The following is a 19,701-nucleotide window of genomic DNA, read 5'->3' on the forward strand; positions in this document are numbered from 1 at the left end:
GGCCTTGCTAGCCCTTACTGGAGGTTCAACAGGTTCCCATCTAGTCAAGACTCTCAGCTTTAATGCAGCAAGCTGGTTTACCACTGAATACTCTGATCCTTACTGACCTCTCTGCTATACTATTTGAGGTGCCTGGGTCTTAGTGAACCAGTTCAGGTAGTAGCAGAAATGGGCGCTGGGGCTGAGAAAAATACTTTTAACCTTTTAGGCGATTTACGTAGTGCACTGTGCGTAAAAAGAGTATGGCGACTTAAACCCCACAAGCAAGAAAAGCCTGTTCACTCAAACCTGTGACCTGGGCACAACTTAAATTCACTTAAGTTTCTCAAAATAAATATGGGTGCATGTGTATTGGGCGGGGTGAGAGTTCAGGAACACACGGCCTCCTGAACTCACTGCATGTCGCCTATACCCTTTTATCTGGTATCAAAAAATTAAACGGTTCCAACATGTGGGAGTAGGGAAGTGAGCTTTTCAATAAAAACATTTTACAAGTGTACAATTGTGTGATGCTTCATTTCTAAAGTATTTAATATGCATTTCTCTTCTTTGCAACACACAACACCACAGTGATTGCAAACCCTTGATTGAAGCATTTGCAACAAAATAGGTCACTTACTTGTGTGTAGTGTGGTCCAGACCGCTGTTCAAAATGTGTTCCACTTTTGTATTTTTCTGTCCACAGATATTTCCATAACTGTCATAGCCCGATATCAGCCGTGAAGCTGCGCCAGTAGCTATTGAAAAGCCACAAATGAACCCCTTCCAAAAAAGAAATAGTTGCAATGTAACTTCAGGTTTGTATACCATGGCACAAAAAATGTATTAAACAAAATGCATATTGCAATTCTGGATACATAGGTTCGGCCCTGCACACACCAGTTCTATCAGAGTTCTCTTTGAAACGTAAATATGTTAATTTCTATGATGTGTGTGAAAGCCCCGATTAACACTGGAAATGAAGAATAGAGTGGATCATGAAATGTACATGGTTTCATTAGAGAACACATGGATTTGACTTGTATGTAGAACTGCTCATTACTATCCCAAGGGATAACCACCACCACTACTACGGTCCATAACAATATCAGCACTTGGTGGTAGGAGCAATGCATGTTTTGGAGTTTGTGGTGAAGTAAAAAAATATATATATATTTTAAGAGTAAGTAAAGTAAATAGACAAACTGAGTTAGCAAATTATATGTGGTTTATTTTGTACTTAACTTATGTTCATGTTAACTTATAAAGACAACCATGTTACTTAAAGTATTTAAGTAACAAGGCTGTCTTCATAAAGTTAAATATTTTAATTGTAACTTGGCTGACCTGGGAAAGGTTTAGCATGCGCATGCATTAGATGTAATGTAAAAGGGTTCAATTTATCTATAAAACAAGACGAAGCACTGGTTTGCTTCTGAAGACAGAATTTACGGAATGCAGACAATACCAGTAGATATTGACTGCACTCTAAACATTCCGATTGGCTGAGAGGAGGTAAATAACGATCTCCTTGTGCAAATACAAAATAATTCTTTCTTCAGACAAGGAATTTTCACCACCTTAATATGTGGACTCTCGCCAACTATTGCAGCAGGGATTGAGAGCCTGGAATTATCCCCATAATGAATAGATCTACTCCCAAGAACACAGAATATTGGTGTGGCAGGTGCCAGTCTCCCAGGGCCATTAGGAGTTCCCACTGGGGAACAACAGCCCAAAAGGCAAGACACCCTTCTGAACTACAGATCAATAGACTTGAAAAAACTGAGCTCTTATTAGCCAGATCCACTTTCATGGCACTTGAATGGAACGTGTTTGCTTTAAGTGAATGATACTGTGGCAATAAGCCACGAAACTGCGGGCCAATACCGCCCCAGGTAATGCCCCTGGGGCCCTTCTGTTCTGAAACACGTTTCGGAACAGAAAAAAAATAAAATAATAAAATTGTCAAAAATGGCCGCCGGGAAGGGGAAAATGTAGTCCGTTTTCCCTTTCCATGGTGGCCATCGGGAGCGGGCGCGCTGGGAACACACTGTTCTCAGTGTGTCCGCTCCCGAGAAAAGAAGTAAAAAAGAAGGTAAGTGGGGTGGGGAAGGAAAAATAAAAAAGAACCGCGGTCTCCGGCGGGGTATGATGGAAGCCTCCAGCCGTGTGGAGGCTTGGAACGGGGATGGCCCCGCTCCGAGTCTCCACGCGGCTGGAGGTTTCCATCGTCCACCGCCGGAGACTGCAAGATAGAAGGTAAGTGGGGTGGGGTGGGAGGAGGAAAGGGGAAGCAAAAAAAAAAAAAAAATGGCTTACCCGAGTCCCCGGCGGGGGACGAGGGAAACCTCCAGCCATGGGGTGGTTCGGAGCGGGGATTGCCCCGTTTCGAGCCTCCTCATTGGCTGAGGGGCTGCCACGCCCCTCGCCGGGAACAGAGTAGCCAGCACGCACGGCCTAAAAGGGAATACCGTGTGGTATGGCTCGCAAATGAGCCAATCACCATGCTGTATTCCCGTTGCGCCGTGCGTGCCGGGTACTAATGAAAGAGAACCACAACCCACCCAATGTGGTGGTTACTTTGTTCCCCACAGCAGCGTTGCCGTAGGAACTACACAAAGTTTGAGCACCCATTCTAATACAAAGTATCCATTCCAGATGCAGGTGGGAGGGGGAGGCAGGTGATGGGTCCAGTCAGGAAGACTTGAGCAATCCTACAGTGGCTACTGACGTGCTGGAAATTGAGTATTTTCGCTTGAGGGTGGGTTCTCTCAACCCCCCCCCCCCAGCCTAAAGTTGTACTGAGAGTTGGGCTGCTACAGGAGGGGAGATGGGGTATGGTTTTGGAGTGTTTTATTCTTTCTAAGTCGGATTCCCCAATGGACTTAGAGAGGTCTGTTTTATCCTCCTGTTTGAACACTTAACAGTTGGATAAGAGGGGGGTGGTGGAGGCGGACGGGTGGTTTTGGGTTATACATGTTTACTGTGGGACGGACGTTGGATTACATTTCCTACGAAGGAGCGTATCATGATGTGGGGGCAGGTAGGGCCTAATCACATAAGGTGTTCTGGATAAGCTAACGGCTATGACGGGGGTGGGGGCTGGAGGACCTAATTATGATGGGGACATCGAATGTGCAAGGGTTACATTCCCAAATGAAAAGGAAATTATTTTAAGTAACCTGGGAGATATGTCTCTCTCAACAGCTTTCTTACAAGAGACACATGTGCTTGCATAGAATCAAAAGAGATTATGCACTAGAGCGTTCGAGACGATTTTTTGCCTCTGGGGTGAGAAGAAGCAGGGGGTGGCGATACGGATTGACAAACAGATACTGATATCCAAGGGTAGTCCTACGAGATCCCCAGGGAAGATTTCTGTGTGCAAAGTTCTTGCACTGGGAACGTTGGTTTACTTTTATGCCCCCGAATGCTGGGCAAGATGAGTTCCTGGAAAATGTTCTCCATATGCTTCCCTTTGCAGAGGGGCAGATTTTAATGAGGGGTGATTTCAATCTGGTGCCCAATCCTCTGGTGGACAAAACCCTGCCCGCTACCAAACTAGATTTCAAGCATGCAGTATCCTTTGGGTTGCTTCTTTGGGAATTGGGGGTCGTAGATTCCTGGAGACGGGCGTTTCATGGCGAGGAGAGAGATTACTTGTTTCATTCATATATCTATGGGGGTTTCTCCAGATTGGATTTTGTGCTGGTGCCCAGCGCAGTGTACCCATGTGTGTGTGTAGGGTGGATATTGGCACCTGGACGCTATCAGACCATGCCCGTTTCAATAACCATGTCCATTGTTGAGACGAGAGACTTCAGGCGCCCACGAAGGCTTTATGATCCGGTGCGGAGGGACCCCCAAGTGTGCAGTGAGACGGTTGAGGTAATAGCTAATTATTTCCAGCAAAACAGTAATTTGGGTCCTTGCCAGGGGATTGTGTGGGATGCCATGAAGGCAGTGGTCCGGGGTGAACTAATTAGTAAATCTGCAGCATATACTAGTGAACGGTAGTAAATCCAGCTGAACCTGGAGGTGGGGGGACAGGCCGAACAGGAACATAAGAGGACAGTGTCATGGATAGCTTTATGTGCGCTGAGGAGGGGTGTGTAAGCAGCTTCAGGAGCATCTTGCTGATAAGACAGACCAGACAATGTTAAAGACTAAATTCTATTACCAAATGGGAATCTGACCAATTGTCTACTGATCGCCACATTAAAGAAATGTCATAATAGAAACAGTGTTGGCCCTGCGGGACTGTACTGCAGCGAGGGGATAAGGATAAACTGAGGATATTTCTGATGCATTTAGAGGGGAGGCTGATCAGGCTGCAGTTCAGGCCCAATATTTGAGGGATGTGGACCTACTGACACTAAAAGCTAAAGAACGCGAGGCTTTGGAAGTCTCAATTGCCTCTGCGGAGGTGGAATGGACTTAAAAAATTGAAAAGTAAAGCCCCTGGCCCTAATGGGTTTACAGCCCCCTTATACAAAAAGTTTTGCTCTCTTTTGGTTCCCCCGCTCATGGATCTTTTGAAATCATTTATGGTGTCTGGGAGGGTAGCCACCTCAATGTGTGTCTCCACGACTGTATTGATACCAAAACCTGGGAAGGATCCGACACTGCGATTCCAATCGCTCCATCACCCTTAACAATATAGCCACAAAGCTCTTCTCCAAGATTCTGGCCAGTCGCAAGATGGATGCTTCCCCAGGGTTATAGTTGGGGGAGGAGGGAAATCAGACGGAATTCATTACAGGTCATAGCAGCCATGACAACAGGAGGCGTGTCCATGACCTACTGGAGGTGTGGCAGCGCGGGCGAGCATAAGTGGGCATCATTGCAATGGATGCCCATAAAGCCTTTGGCAGGGTGGGCTGAGGTTACCTCCAATAATTCTAGAACAATTTGGGTTTGGCCCTGGGTTTATCAAATGGGTTATGGCCATTTATCAGAACCCATCTACCTCCCTCCGTGTTCATGGGCGGCTGTCTAGTTTGCCAATAACCAGGGGCACCAGGCAGGGCTGTCCGCAATCCCCGCTTTTATTTGTGCTGAGCATGGCACTGCTTGCCTGCCATATTAGAGCCAGGAGGGACAGAGGGGATTAGGGATGGGGGTAAGCTACAAGGTCTCACTGTACACAGAGGACATCCTGCTCACTCTGCGAAACCCCCGCACCTAATTGGCCCAGCTGTTACAGGAACTAACAGATTTTGGTCACGTCTCCGGTTTCAAAATTTACTTCGACAAGTCACATGGGTTGGATGTTTCCCAGAGTCCCCAAGACAGATCCCTGATGGAGCTCTGGCCCTGATGGAGTGGTCCTGGGATTCTATCCCTTACCTCGGTGTATGTATCCCCAGTAGGATTTCAGAGGTTTTTTGCCGTAATTTCCCGTCTTTGATCCAGGAGATGTCTAATGATTTAATTAGGTGGGGCCGGCAGGAAATATCCTGTTATGGCAGGATTACTGTGGTTAAAATGAATGTTATCCCCCGCACCCCCCAATTACTTCACCTATGTTTAGCACTGCCCATTTGGATCCCCGATACTGAGCTTCGCACCCTTCAGGGGAGGATTCTCAAATTCAAATAGGAGAAAGAGCGGGCAAGAATCTCCAGGAGAGCGTTATTGAGACCCACAGGGGTGGGTGGTCTAGGAGTCCTTGACGTATTTTGCTATAACTTAGCAGTGCCCATTTAGCATGTGGTTAAATGGTGCGACACCGCTAACAAACAAACCAAAATGGAAAGTAATCCAGCAAACCTACTTGGCAGTGAGGTTGACTAATTTCCCATATGTAGAGAAAAGATCCCTGATCTCAGACTGCAAATTCTCACTTTTAACCACAACTAGGAACACACTGTAGTATATGGGGAGGCTAGTCTGTAAATGGGGCACTTCTCTGGGGGTGGGCCCGCTCGCACCTGTCTGGAACAACCCAGGTTTTCAGCCAGGGTGCAATGACACTGCAGCAATTATATAGGGATGGGCGCCCACTGACCTTTCAAGAGTGTAAGGAAACTTTTGGCCTGCCGAATACCGAGGGATTTCACAATTGATACACCGGGCTTCTCACCCACCCACGAAACATCAGGCCACTAGGCCGCTGAATACTCTTGAGTTTACGGCGCTTTTGCCGAGGGCTGCGTCTCACAATTATACAAGGTATTAGACATAGGGGACCCAGTGGTGTGCTTGCCATTCATGAATAAGTGGGAGGAGGCTTTGGGTGGGCCAATAGAAGATAAAGCGTGGGTGCAAATATGGGTGAGAATGCATAAATCCTACATGTGTGTCACAGATAGGGAATGTTCCTACAAATTCTGTCACAGATGGTACTTCACACCGGAGAGGCTTCACTGCATGTCTGCTGATTACTCCGCAAATTGCTGGCAAGGCTGGACGGCAGTGGGTACTCCCTTTCACATGGTATGGCTGTGTGGAAGGGTGGGTCTCTTCTGGAAGGAGGTGCTGTCCAGAATCAAGAATGTCACAGGGGTTGTCTCTTGCCCTGGATCCCCGGGTAGTGCTGCTAGGTGATGGGATATCCCCCCTAGTCGGGTCCAATGGCCACCCTGATAGTCTGTTTGGCTGCCAATAGTAAATGTCCTATCGCTCAAAACTGGAAATCTGTGGAGGGTTTAAATATGGCGCATCCTGGTGGCAGAAAAATGACTGCATTGTGTGAGGGGAGGTATAACAAATGTTTATCTGTCTGGAGCGCCCTTCATTGACTTTGCGGCAAACCGTGCAGAGATAGTGGGCAAACCTGCACTAATGCAACATTTTTCATTGCTGTAATGCGGTTGATCGTCATGGCAGTGTTTGGGTTGGAAACTCTCAAGTACTATGGTATAGTGGGACTCTGGGGTGCTGGATTTCTCTTGATGCGCTGAACGTATGGCATTCTGTACCGCCGGTAATGTTGCAGTTTCAAAATGTGATCTTTGTGTTCATGCATATGTCATTTTCCACAGTATGCAAAGACTTTGTTTTTTAAAAGTACCAGGGCTGGACTGGGAACCAAAAGTGGCCCTGGAATATTTTTTCAAAGTGGCCCCATATTTCACCCAGCGAGCGAGCATAGTGTGTGAGCCCAACTCTTCTATGAGCGGATTCAGAGTATCCCCCAAGAAAATGAAAATGAGTCAAAATGAGTGCATTTAAAGCAGCTTTTAAACATATATGGATCAAATGGTCATCTTTTAAATAAGTTACCAAAAAGTACATCTTCAATGATAGAGGGACAAACCACAAGTGCAATATCGGTTTGAATAAAAGTAATCCTGGAGAGGTTATTTTCTCTCATTGTATTTCAGGGCACAACTAGAGGATACATGTGGGTGGGCACACTTTTTTCCGAGGGTGGCTGCTACCCTGCTTTGGTGTCTTTAAGTCCGGAAAACTTGCTCAAGTGTTTGACTACAAGGATTTCACTTAGGTTATCATGTACCAAGTGCAGACGCTTACCCACAAGACCACATAACTGGGATTTTGTTTTACTAGGTATATTTCACTATAGATTGTTGGGATTAAAAGGTGGGCACCTTTTACACTTTGCCAGCGTACTTATGGGAAAATCTACCCTCTCATGTCATTTTTCTGGTGTTGATTAATGTTTTTTTAATGCCATTGCTCTTTTGTGTGATGCACTTTTTTCTAAGGGGAAAGGTCAAGTGATCCAAACATGTATATTTCCCTTTAAGATATGTACACTTACTGTGCGTATATTGATAGGTGCCAGCTTTTGATATTTGCGATCGTGCCAGAAGTCCCCACACCTAGTGATGTGAGGGAGCCGTACGCATCTCCTAGTTAAAACACCTCATTTTACTCCACATTTTGCAGCAGTAATGGGAAAAAAAGCCATATGATTTACAAGAAGATATAAAGATAACATCTCAGCAGCAGTCACCTAACCTTCTCAGTTGCCGTTGCAATGTTCTGTTATGGGATCCCCTGCTTCGCCTTTCAATTCCTGCATCCTGCCAAACAGTTGTGGCCTGCTCATCCCATCCAGTGAAGGCTCAGGGGGTACATTGATAAGGGTCCCTTCTCATTTTGTTTGCCACCCCAAAATAAAGCCTCTCTCCTGATATTGCCATATGGGTAAATGTTAACAGTGACAAATCATATACTGGACGTCTCATTGTATTGGTCTCCTGCCTTACTCATGGCAACGTGTTTTTAATGTAACTTCCTATGATACCTGTGTGTATTAAAGACTTATTCCGTGATATAAGTTTCTGTAATATCACGGGTCACCATTCATGCAAATAAGGGGTCCCGCACATCTTATGTAGTCCAGGGCCCAGAAAATCCTAGGGCCGGCCCTGGGCTGGGTAATAATTGTTCATGGAAATATTTTATGCAAAATGCTTTGTCGAAAGGGCTATGTTAACAACAATTCACTAACAAATGTACCAACACACTTGGGAGTCATTACTAGTCTCAGTACCAGAAAAGAAAATGTAAAGCTTGTGTCTATCAGTCTTTTTTTCAATTTCCTTTCAACCAACTCCAAGATGTCATATCGCCTTCACTCCGTCTGCGTAATGTTGCCACCAGGAGTATAATAGGTTAGAGAAGACTGAGGGTTAAGTAATGCAGTGCTACAGCAGAGCTCATTCTAATGAAACCCGTGAGATGCATCAGTCCTCTCACACAAGCAGCTCAGTAATGAAGTAGGAGTCAGTAAATCAGACAGAGACGCATGAACTTTATGTTGTAGGTCAGGTTGCATGCACCTCAAAAGACGCCAGTCACCCTCAAAATCTCAATGAGATGGATTCCCCATTATACGATGTGCTCGGCTCTCAATAAACACCTCAGCATCGTCATTACACACTCTTCTGCTCACATTATCATCTCACTCACATCTAAACCTAGGTGACCCTGAATGCATCTCTGATCTGATCCTCACACAGTTCTTTTGTAAAAAGACTCCTGATTGCACTACCACGGTATGGAGACAACACAATTAGCAAGTCAATTACAAAGAAAACCAACTACCTATTAAGTCCCATTCAGTGCCATCTAAGTCACCCTGAGGCCTCACGCACAGACACATAGAAGTTCCATTTATACAGAGCTTCCTGTCACCTTGTAATGACTTCTTAGCACTGTAAATACCAGCTAGTGCTGGCCCTCTTCGATAGCAATCATGTCATAAACTTCTGAACGATGAAAGGAAGAGTCAGCCCTGATAATAATCAAAAGCTCCATAAAACCCCTGATAATACCCCACTTGCAAAGCACTGCTGAACATATACAATGTGCAATATCAATAAAGCTCACAACAAGCACCTTTTATGTAATGCACAGCCCGGTGTATGTTCTGTTGGAACTTACATGATGAGTTGGGCTGTTATTAGGCTGTACAATAGTAAGCATTTTAAGCACCTCAGGAGAGTGAAAACCAGTCGTGCTTCAAACCTGTGGACTGCATGTAGATCGGTTGCACACGTCCCTCTCTGTCCCCCCTCCCCACAGCACGCCAAAGCACCCCAGGCAGGTTTCTGAGCCATAAACTCCATCTAGACACCACTGCCCACAACCACCCCATCTCTCCCTCGAAATGTTCCCTCTGATCACCCTTCTTGGTACAGAGAATCTTTGGGCAAGGACCTCCACTCCATTGACACAGGTGCACATGGGAATTCTATGCAGACCGTGCTCTGGCAAGATCAGCATCAGCTCCAGCCAGTAGTTTATAAGAACTTATGAGAAACGTAGTGAGATAATGGGAACAACACCAGTGACATGCTTATGTCGATATCTCAAAAAAAGTCTTACGAGCATCAATAGAAAAGGATTTCTCTCCGGTTAAACGAGCTGTTGCATTTAATGCCACAGTTCCCTCTACAGCTCCCCATGCTGCTGGACAAGGAACCCACATGCTCTGCCAAAGGTCATACAATTTCACCCCAGGGCATTCTGGCTCACAGGCTACGTGGAAATCCAAGGCCTTATGCTAGATCTGGCACGCAGATGCCTACTTCACGCCCTCCGACCTTCAGAATGCACCCACAGCTGCAGTGTGTCAAGAAAGGGTGCCGTGTACTGCACCACGAAAGGCAATGCATTAGAGAGCATTACATCATTTGAGCATTATATAATTTTTAAGATGAAATACAAACTTGTTGGAGGCTGACAACGGTCCTTTTATATGTCTGCAACACATCACCCTACTTCCACCCTCTGCCAGCTTCCGTGGCCATTCCCACAAGAAAGTAAATTTTCAGGACCCCCCCAACCCCCACAACCACACTGCGCCAGCGCTCCGCCAGGCGGGTCCTGACCTCCGCCACATCTACACACATGGCAAGTGAGTGTACTGGATTTCAGAAGGCAGGCCAGAATAATGCGACTCACAGCGCTATGATCTTGAGTCAGTCATTCATTCTCCAGTCTGGTGCAAGGACAGCCTAGTATGTGCTCCAGCGGCAGAGTGTGGGCGTTTAGTGAGGAGGGTGACGGTCCCCCAGGGAGAAGGTCCCTGCTGCTTGCTACATGTCAGACACTGGAAGTCAAGTGCAGCTTATTACTGAGCTGCAATTGCAAACATGCATCCCATAATTATCCAGGATTTGGGAGTCTGCAGAGTCGGTTTTGTCTACGGCCCAATAACAGGGCTCTGGGGAATTATTTGAAGGCTGGCCAGGCAGCGCAGCAAGTTAACTTTACTGACAATCTCACACTGCACGTTGATGATATATATCTCGAGTCGAGATACATATCATCAACGTGCAGTGTGTGTCTCGCTTCTTACCTGACAATCAATCGATCTTGTGGCTTGCCATTGCCGGGCCTCATGCAGTCCGGACCAGTTGCCTGCCTGCATTGCCTGCTAATGTGTGCACTCTGTGCAGCAGGCTGGGCTGCAGGCAGGGCACGTGCGGTTCCAATCTGGTGTCCAGCCCAGGAGGCCCTGCGCAGGGGCGGGCCCGCCGCCCGGCCCAGCCCAGCTGCTGGGAAGAAAAAAAAAAATGACGGTGCCTCTGCAGGGCACGTGCGGTTCCAATCTGGTGCCCAGCCCAGGGGGCCCTGCGCAGGTGCGGGCCCAGCCCAGATGCTGCCTGGGGAAAAAAAAAATGACGGTGCCTCAGCCTAGGTCAGTGGTGGCAGCCAATTCAAGGCAAACCACCCAGGCGGAGTCACGCGATGTGTAACACATGTATCCTTCCGCTCAAAAAGAGGCCCTACAGGCCAGAGGCCTACCGGGGGATGTCCCGGTGTCCCGGTGGGGCAGTCCAGCCCTGAAAAGTACCCATTCCTTAATCAGGGAAAAGTAAGGAAACGCATGTGCACGTTATCACGCAAAGTTAAAATGTAGCAAGCATTGAACACCTGCAACTGGCACAAGGATTGAATAGATCATGTACCTTTTCAGTCTTACCAGTGTGTCTTTGCACAAATAAAACACGCTTGGCAGGCAGAGCAATACAGAATAGCCAGCCAGCCAGCTAGCGTAAAGAAAGGGAATAAGAGCAGGCACAGCAACCAGGCCAGATTAGCATCCAAAATGGTGTAGCCCATGTAATACTTTAGGCAAACTCTCTAAGAGACCACCTGACCATGAACACATGGGCCAATCAGAGTGCAGACTGAAAATACACAAGTGAAATCAGTCACACTGGGCCCACCCAAGTGGCGGAGCAGACGCAGGTTAAAAGGCAAAACAAAAAAGAGGCAATGGTTCTTTCTGCAAGGGCTTGGCACGCTCACGCTGAACATCGATGTTCTGCAGGGTTGCACAGAGCAATGCAAAAGTGAAGATTAATTCTAAACCTTCCCGTCATCACCTCTTTTTGACAGGCTAAAAAGGGAGCCAGCCCAGTTAGCCGTTGTCAGTTCTGTGAAGAGCTTGAAGGGAATCCAATACTAGGAGACCCCAAGTGAGAAGACTTGGCAGAAGAATGACATACCTGGCAAAGTACTGTAGGGAGGAAGCCCAGGTGAGAGTTAAGATTGGAGAAGCGTGGGAGATTGCAGAAGGATTCGGTTAAGTAGACAGAGCATTAGAAGAGAGGTTTACCAGCTTGAAGTGGGACTCTATGGGTACCATCCAAGAAGGATAAAAAGGAGGAACCAGGGGGGAGTCTGAGGCTTACAAAGAGTGGAAGAGAGTTTATGAAGAGAGAAAAGAAGACCGAAGAGAAAAAAAAGGAGTAACATCTTGAAGAAGAAAGTGGGCAGCAATAGGAGGAAATACTGAAGCCAGTAATCGAGAGAGAATGAATTGAAGGAGGCGTCAGTAAGGAAAGATTGATGTGAGCGCAGAAGAGTTCCTTGTGTATGGATCTGTGACTAGTCGGCTGGCCGCAATGTGGGCAGGTATCCTGGATGAACCCGCTACAAACCCACTGTAGCTGGTGTTGTTCAAACAGGGAGATGGAGGAGCTGGGATCTCCCCCATCTACCAGGCGATACTGGGGTGGTTTCCTCTGGGGGAACTGGCGGTTAAGACCACGAAAACAACATTGAGAGAGCGGATGGGTGAAATGAAGAGTGAGCGAGCTATAGAGAGCGAGAAAGTGAAATTGAGAGAGCGAGAGAAAGTGCAAGAGATTTTCTTGATACTATTAGACCGAGGGAGATTACCTTGAGAGAAAGGAAACTCTGTACCAGGAAAGTGAGAATTATTTTTGGGCCAGCAAGGATTAGCCAGAGAATCCTCAGAATGGGATAGTCCATACCAATAGGAAACAGGAGAAAGGAGAAAGGGCTAGAGACCATACTATGATGGTTCCTGAGACCCATGCTAGCCCAGGGGAGAGTAGCAGTGGGAGGAGGTTAAAAACTGCGACACTGCATGAGTGGGCAGGAAGGAGAAACTAAGAAGAGGAAATTGAAGAAAGGCAGGCCTGGGAAATATGGGGGAAGAAGTGGGCAGCTAGGAGCAAAGCCCACGTCGCCATCAAACCCCACCTGAGCCAGTGATACCTCCCGGAGAACGGGGGACTGAACAAAGAACGGGAAACAGACCCAGGAGGCAAAATGTCTGGCAGACCACCAAAACATCTATTTGGATACTTTGGTTAGGAAACCCATTGGCCCGAATACTGACTTTGGAGACAGGCTTTTGGAATATTATTTAACAATTCACTATAAATCACTGTTCTCATCCTGACATTTTCTTCCAAACCCCTTCAAAATAGTCTGGGTGTCATTATGAGTTCCACCTCTCTCCATGCCAAACAGTCTTATTTATACAAATCACTGTATCCATGCAACCTCAAACTGCTTGCTAATGCTGGCCTAAATGTTTGCCAGATAAGGATTTACAGGTTACTGTAGCGAGTCATCTATAAAATAAAAAGGGTCCTCTATATTATATTACAAGTCCTTTCTCATCCTGCCTCTACCCACCCACCGCAAGTTATAGTATATTGTGTCAGAATGCTGGACTGTGTTGGAAGCAGCTGAAGCGTTGGATGTGCTGTATCCGTTGTGCCATATCTTCAGCGTGGATTGACACATACAGGAGGTCCTTTTCTCTGAGGTGCTCATCAGGGCAACGAAGCACCAGTGCGTTGGTGAGAGGAGCTGAGGTTTAGAGAGCAGAGGCTTCTGGTGTATGCCTTGTGCCCAACAGAGCTGAGCGGTCTAGGGGATTGTGAAACAGCCCCAATATCTGCGAGCTCTGTGCCTCCTGTACAGCCTTGCCCTGCCTCGGCTAGTTTGCTACCGTAGCCGTTGTTGTGCTAGCGTGATTAGCTTAGCGCCACCAGCAGGAGGAGTTCTCATAAAACCCCTTCTGCCGATTTCCGACAGTGGAGCGGTGGTGTGTAAACGAGGAATTAACAAGGAAAAACCATAGTTCTATTATACTCAGTTGCAGGTTTGTTGTTCTTTGCCTGTAATTGGGGTGCAACTTGTAGCCCCCATTTCAGGTGTACGCTTACGCACAGTGTTCCTGCTCCTGTGTCTGCTGCCGCTTTCACAGTTTCTGTGGTGCCTGTAGAGACTCATTCTCTTTGAGTTGCGGCGGAGTGGGTCTTAACCCTGGCAACAGGGGGCCAATCTGTCTGCGCTATGGTAGCTAAGTTAAGAAGCATGGGGGGCATGACATTCACTGCCCAACGTGGTCCTCCATGAACAAGATGGGTGCTACTGTCACTCACACGTTACCAGCTTTAACACTTTCTTCAGCGAGCCTTATGGTGAAGCGCAGGGGAGAGAGGAAAAATCCCAGCAGCAGGACTTAAAAATAACAGGCTCCCACCTCCCTCCTGTGGCCCATGCCGGAATTCCCCAGTTGTCGGTCAATTTGCATATGCTGCCCTGGAGCCTTTGCTTATAAGTCATCCAGGGTTGGGTTCTTCTTGTCCCTGTAGCTTATGAAGCAGGGGATGTGCTTATGTCATGTACTGGAAAATTTGACCAGGTCCTTCGAGGATAAAAGAAAATATGCAGGACATGGTTTTGTTGGACTCGGATCTTGAAGTAGATCTGGTGTCGCACGTTTCAATGTTAGCGCCAGTAATTTCACATCAACGGGGGAAATCGGTTAGACTGTCATTGGACTTTAAATCTAACCAATGGGTAATACGAGAATCTTCAACAAATCCCAGGGCGTTCATAGCAATTACGTTACATCAGCCGGACTCGAGTGTTAATTGCAAAATGTGATGCATGTTCGGCTGTGCGGTATGATGAGCAAGTGCTAAGAGCAGATGTTTGAAAGAGGTGATTTTGCCAGAAGTTAAATTGGCATGTGACCCTTGGACCACGTCAAATGATCGTCCCTTCTGTGGGGGGTTGGGAAGAGGGCCGCCTGGGCATGGGCTGGATGACCGTGTTGTACGAGTTATCCTTCCGTCCTGGCGCGGCTAGTAAACACAATGGAGAGAGGGTATGAATCCCTCCATTTTGAAATACGAGAGGTAAGGCAGATCCTGAAGGATGTGTGTGGGAAGGTTAACTTCCTGGAAAGTTTTATAACAGCATCTATCATGAACCAAAGGTTTCTGGGAAATTCAGGAGAAACTTGTCCAATTGTGCGAACAATGGAGGTTCGGGCCAACGTCACGCGTGTGGTAAATGGTGGTGCAGTCACTCCGTTAGAGAACGAGTCTGAGTCGCTGTTGCCAGAAGTCACGTGCCTAGATTTGTACAAAAGTTAGGGGGATGGCAAAAATCCAGTGACAGTTTAAGTAGTAGCTACATTGAGGGTGCCGGCCGCTGTGGAAGGGAAGGGGCATCTTTAAAAGAAGTCAAAATATTGTAAGATGCCTCCCAAACAGAAAAATAGGAGCTCAAGGACATTTTTCAACAATCTGAGGCAGAAATGGAATAATGCCTTAGTCCCTGGGGGGTGGGTGTAGTTTAGAGAAAGACAGAAGTACTAAGAGGCGGTTAAGGGCCACTTCGGGAATCAGCAGGGTGCAGTGGAAGTTACAATTCCTGTTACAGCTCAGGCTCAGTGAGCGAGTGGTATCCCGGAGTGTTGGCCCGTCTAAGGGGTGGTCCCTCAATCGACTTTAGTAAAATATCCGTATATTCTTATACTGATGACATGGACAAAGCAAGATCAACTCGTCGGCCACAAGTGATGCAAGATAAACCTGACTCTGTTAGTCCTGGGATCTGACAAAGCTTGTATGCTGAGGGGGGAACGGCTGTGCAAGTGCTAAAAGGGAACATTGTAAGCTCTCAGAGTCTAATGAATGGTATTCCCGGGCAAACGCAAAAAGAGTGTAAGAATCAGACATTATTTCCACTATTTTGTAAGCCAGGTGGCAAAAAGATGACTGATTTAGAGCCTGTAGGGTAGGGTGGCCCACCAACATTATTTTCCCCTTTTTCAAACAATTGAAGAGAAAAGGTCGGGGCTTGCGGAACGTAAAACGCTCCTGGAGGGCAATCGATACCGTGTCCATCTAAAGGACTTCAAGATGAAACCTGAGAAGGCTAGAAGGAATCTTGAGAAGGGTATAGCTCCACTAAGATTCCTACTTAGGGCTCCTTTAAATAGAAATTACTTGCTCTCCTTATTCTTTGAAATCCCCAGTTTATGTCTGGTGACGTCAGGAGATTTAAAAATGGTGGAATTAGTGCATGAGGACTGCCTTGATGTGAGGGTTCATCTTCGTTCACAGATTCAGAATGCGATACTTGCAGAATTTGAGCCCCTTTTGTCCTTGGGGTTTGAAGTACTAGAAGGGGGCCCATTTGCCAGTAGAGGGGGAAACGAGAAAAAAAGACCCTGGTAATCAACAGCTCAAGGGTGCCGCAATAAACAAGCCATCTGATTTGTTGTATGATGAAAGGGTGAAACTAGCAAGATAGAAATCAGTTTGATTTTGAAATGTCTGAGAGGGGTGATGCCTTTGATAGAGGCAACTATTTTAACAACTGGGAGGAATGAAAATCATGTTTGGGTATCGTTTCCTGAAATTCCAGAGGTTTTACAAATATACTGAGAAATGAAGGTCTACTTAAGGATTTTGGAATAATTTGCCTACAAGAGACTTTACACATGGACACTCACTTATTGAAGGATTTGAGGTTACGTTTTTGACGCACTTCCTGGTACCAGGGGGTGCCCGTATGGGGGGTTGTTTACGAAAGGAAGTGATAGCTTTTAACCATTGTGGAAAGGAAAAGGCAGGAGTCTGAGCTGCCTGAGAAGTGTTTATTGATCAATGTATACCTCAACCATGAAAGGGCAAGTATGGTGGAATTGATGGCTGGACTTTCCTTTCTCCTGATGGGTGAAATCCCAGAGGAGGGGGGCATCTATAATCATTTTGGGGCATATTAATCTAGAATTCCTGCAAGATCGCTGGTACCAGGAGCTCCCAAATAGGGACAAGACTTCTAGGGTAAACCGTGAGAGGGGGTCTTTGGTGATTCAGGAACTCGAGGCCTGGGACTTGGTACTGGCAAACTGCTTTCTTGCAGGCGTCCCTACCCCCCCCAACCCTGCCTCTTCTTGTCTGCCAAGTTGTCCCTTGGAGGTGGGACCCTAAAAATATGGTAGGCTGAGTGTAGTGACCATAGTATGATTATATGCGACCTTCCTTTTACACACAAGGTAATTGAAACAGATTTTCCCCTGGATATTGTGATAAATCCAAAGCATCATGAAGTGAAATGGTCTCATAAAATCTCACATCCTTTCAATGGTCAAATAGATGAATTATTGGGTAAAAGGAACAGTGGTGGAAGTACGCCTCAGGGTTTCGCAACATGTATGCTTTCTGTGTTGGGTGACCTATTGCCGGCAGGTGTTTTGGAAAGAAGGTCTAAACATTTGGGGCATATCCATGTGTTTGATGAGGAAATTAGTAGGTGCTAAAACCAGCTGCGCATTGATACTAAAGGGCTTTAAAAACTGGCTGAGAGGCCACAAGTTTCTTATGATGCTAAATGACGCAGAAAGAATGTTGGGCTGTATGCTGTCTAAAGATGGTAAGCTAATGAAACCCAAATGGAAGCAACATTTTTCTGCAGCTTCAGTCCATCACAGGTGAAACTTGGGTAAAACATTTTACTGATTTGTATGTTAAGGGCAATTTGCTGGTTCGAAAGGGTTTTTTATGTAGCTTGGACCTGGAGACATTGTCTGTTAATTCAGAACAGTAAAAAAACAAAAAACAAAAAACGAAAACAAAAAAACGAATTGAATGCCCCAGGTCCCGATGGATTAACAAACCTAACTTGAATCAGATATCCCACTGTGGTCCAATTTGATGTCCAGCTGATTTGAGAATATTCTCCTTTATGGGGAGTTCCCAGAGTCTTGGAGTAAAGCTACTATAGTGTTGGTTTTCAAGGCTGGGTACAGATTTTCCCCTATGCAGTAAAAGCCTGTATCACTGCTGGATTTGTCAAGAAAACTATTCGCAAGATTTATTCTAAACGAGCTGCAGCTGTGGGCATTAAACGCAAAGTTCCTTGATTTTAATCAGTCTGGTTTTAAAGAGGGAGTGGGAACTGTCCTGAATAGCTTTTCATGATCCTTGTTGGCAAAGCAAGCTAAGGAGCAAGGTATGCCATTGTATCTGCCCTTCATAGCCATAAGCAAAGCTTTCAACATGTCGACAGGGCAGTTCTCTGGGATCAACTTGCATTAAGTGGCTGTCCTCACCCACTTCTAAGTATGCTCGAAGCTCTCCATAGGGGAACACAAATTAAAGATCAGAGTGGATTCCGAAGGCTCTTGTACAAGGTGGATCGATACCAACCGAGGACTGCGACAGGGCTGCGTTCTCGCACCATTTCCTTTGAATTTTTATATAAAAAAATATGGCAGACTGATGGGGTCAGGTGAGAATATACCCCCCGCCCCCATTGTTGGGGGGCACAAAATTGCAGTATTTGACCTATGCAGACGACATTTTCACCTGTTGCATGATGCCTATAGGTCTTCAGAGAGCCCCGTATGGCATTGCCACCTTTTTGAGTAATTTATACCTTTCTCTCAATATCAGCCAATCTAAAATTCTTGTATTGAATAATATAAGATCAAAATGGAAATCATTCTCATGGTCCCTTAATGGGCAGCTATTGGAAACAGTAAATCATTATACATATCTGGGGAAATTCATTTATGCCAGTAGGGGGACTTGGATGTGAAATGTACGACGGCTGCAGTGGAGTTCTTGCAATTTGATTTTAGGTTTGGACGATATGCAGCCTTGCCATTACTAAAGCTCTATAGACAGAAAATAATCCCCATGCTAATCTTTGGTGCCGAGTCCCGTGAGGTTGAAATCTTATGGTCGAAACTTGAGGCACATGTGGAGACGAGTGCTGCGTCTCCCAAATTCTGTTCCCTTGGTGCGTATTGGGTATGAACTGGACTACTGCCTGTGGAGACATGTGTTAATTGAGGAACTTTGTTGTTATATGTTAAGATTCTTACCCCCTCCCGAGTCTTTTTATGTGGCCCTAAATGAAATGCTTGATAAGTCCTCCTGTAAGGTGCTTGTCAAATGAGCTTGGTCTTGTGCGCATTTGCTCCTTAGAATTAATTCCTTGGTGGAGAACTTTATAGAAATCCCAACAAGGAGAAACTGAAACTTTTAAGGCATGCCTGGATTAAAACTCAAGAGGATTTACTATGGTATCATTGCTTCAATTATCACTTTAACTGGAATAAAATATTGTAATGTGGTGGCTCCATATTTAAGGACGCACCCCTCTAGAGTGTACTAAGTCCTGAGGTTTAAATTGAATGTGTTACCCACAATGGAAGTAAGGGGAATGAGGAATAATATTGCAACGGGGGCGATATGTTGATTCTGTGACCATGGAGATGAATCCTTGAAACATTATGTCTAGAACGCCCAGCCCAATCTCAGATTCGTAATGAAATACAGGCTGCTTGTGTTCATTTTAGGGCGGAGGATCTTGGAATTAGGATTTTAAACACAAATTAAATATCGCTTTTAATTAGGACTCATTTTTGGGAAGTGGTTTTGGATATTTAATTCATGATTGTACTGTAAATAAGGATTGTCTTTATATTGGACAACTGTATTTATATGTATTTTGTATACAATTGTGATAACCTGATTGTGTGTAATGTGCAAAAAAGCTCAGTTGGACTAAAATACACAATTAAAAAAAAAAAGTATCCTCTGAGCCTCTGTCCTCTACCAACGCCCTACCCATCGTTCTGCCTGTCAAGTTATTCTAGCCCCTTGTCACTTCCAACAATTCTCAATTGTTTTCGATGGATAGTTGCAGTTCAAGCGA

The 19,701-nt window shown here is 45.9% G+C and overlaps 1 protein-coding gene and 1 long non-coding RNA gene across 4 annotated transcripts in view; one reads left to right on the forward strand and one right to left on the reverse strand.

The window, feature by feature from the left end:
- SLC44A1 (solute carrier family 44 member 1) overlaps positions 1-19,701 on the reverse strand; it is an 889,643-nt gene that overhangs the window by 581,562 nt on the left and 288,380 nt on the right. For both annotated transcript variants that reach the window (XM_069630839.1, XM_069630838.1), the window contains exon 3: positions 620-762. In XM_069630839.1, coding sequence (XP_069486940.1) covers positions 620-762 — 143 coding nt within the window. The remainder of the gene's footprint in view (positions 1-619; positions 763-19,701) is intronic.
- Positions 1-19,701, forward strand: part of LOC138516029 (uncharacterized) — a 300,011-nt gene that overhangs the window by 73,703 nt on the left and 206,607 nt on the right. For both annotated transcript variants that reach the window (XR_011282209.1, XR_011282208.1), the window contains exon 2: positions 686-797. This is a non-coding gene — a long non-coding RNA (uncharacterized lncRNA). The remainder of the gene's footprint in view (positions 1-685; positions 798-19,701) is intronic.

This window comes from Ambystoma mexicanum, chromosome 6q, assembly GCF_040938575.1.
Source record: "Ambystoma mexicanum isolate Mex_15411 chromosome 6q, UKY_AmexF1_1, whole genome shotgun sequence".
Classification (NCBI taxonomy): Eukaryota; Metazoa; Chordata; class Amphibia; order Caudata; family Ambystomatidae; genus Ambystoma; species Ambystoma mexicanum.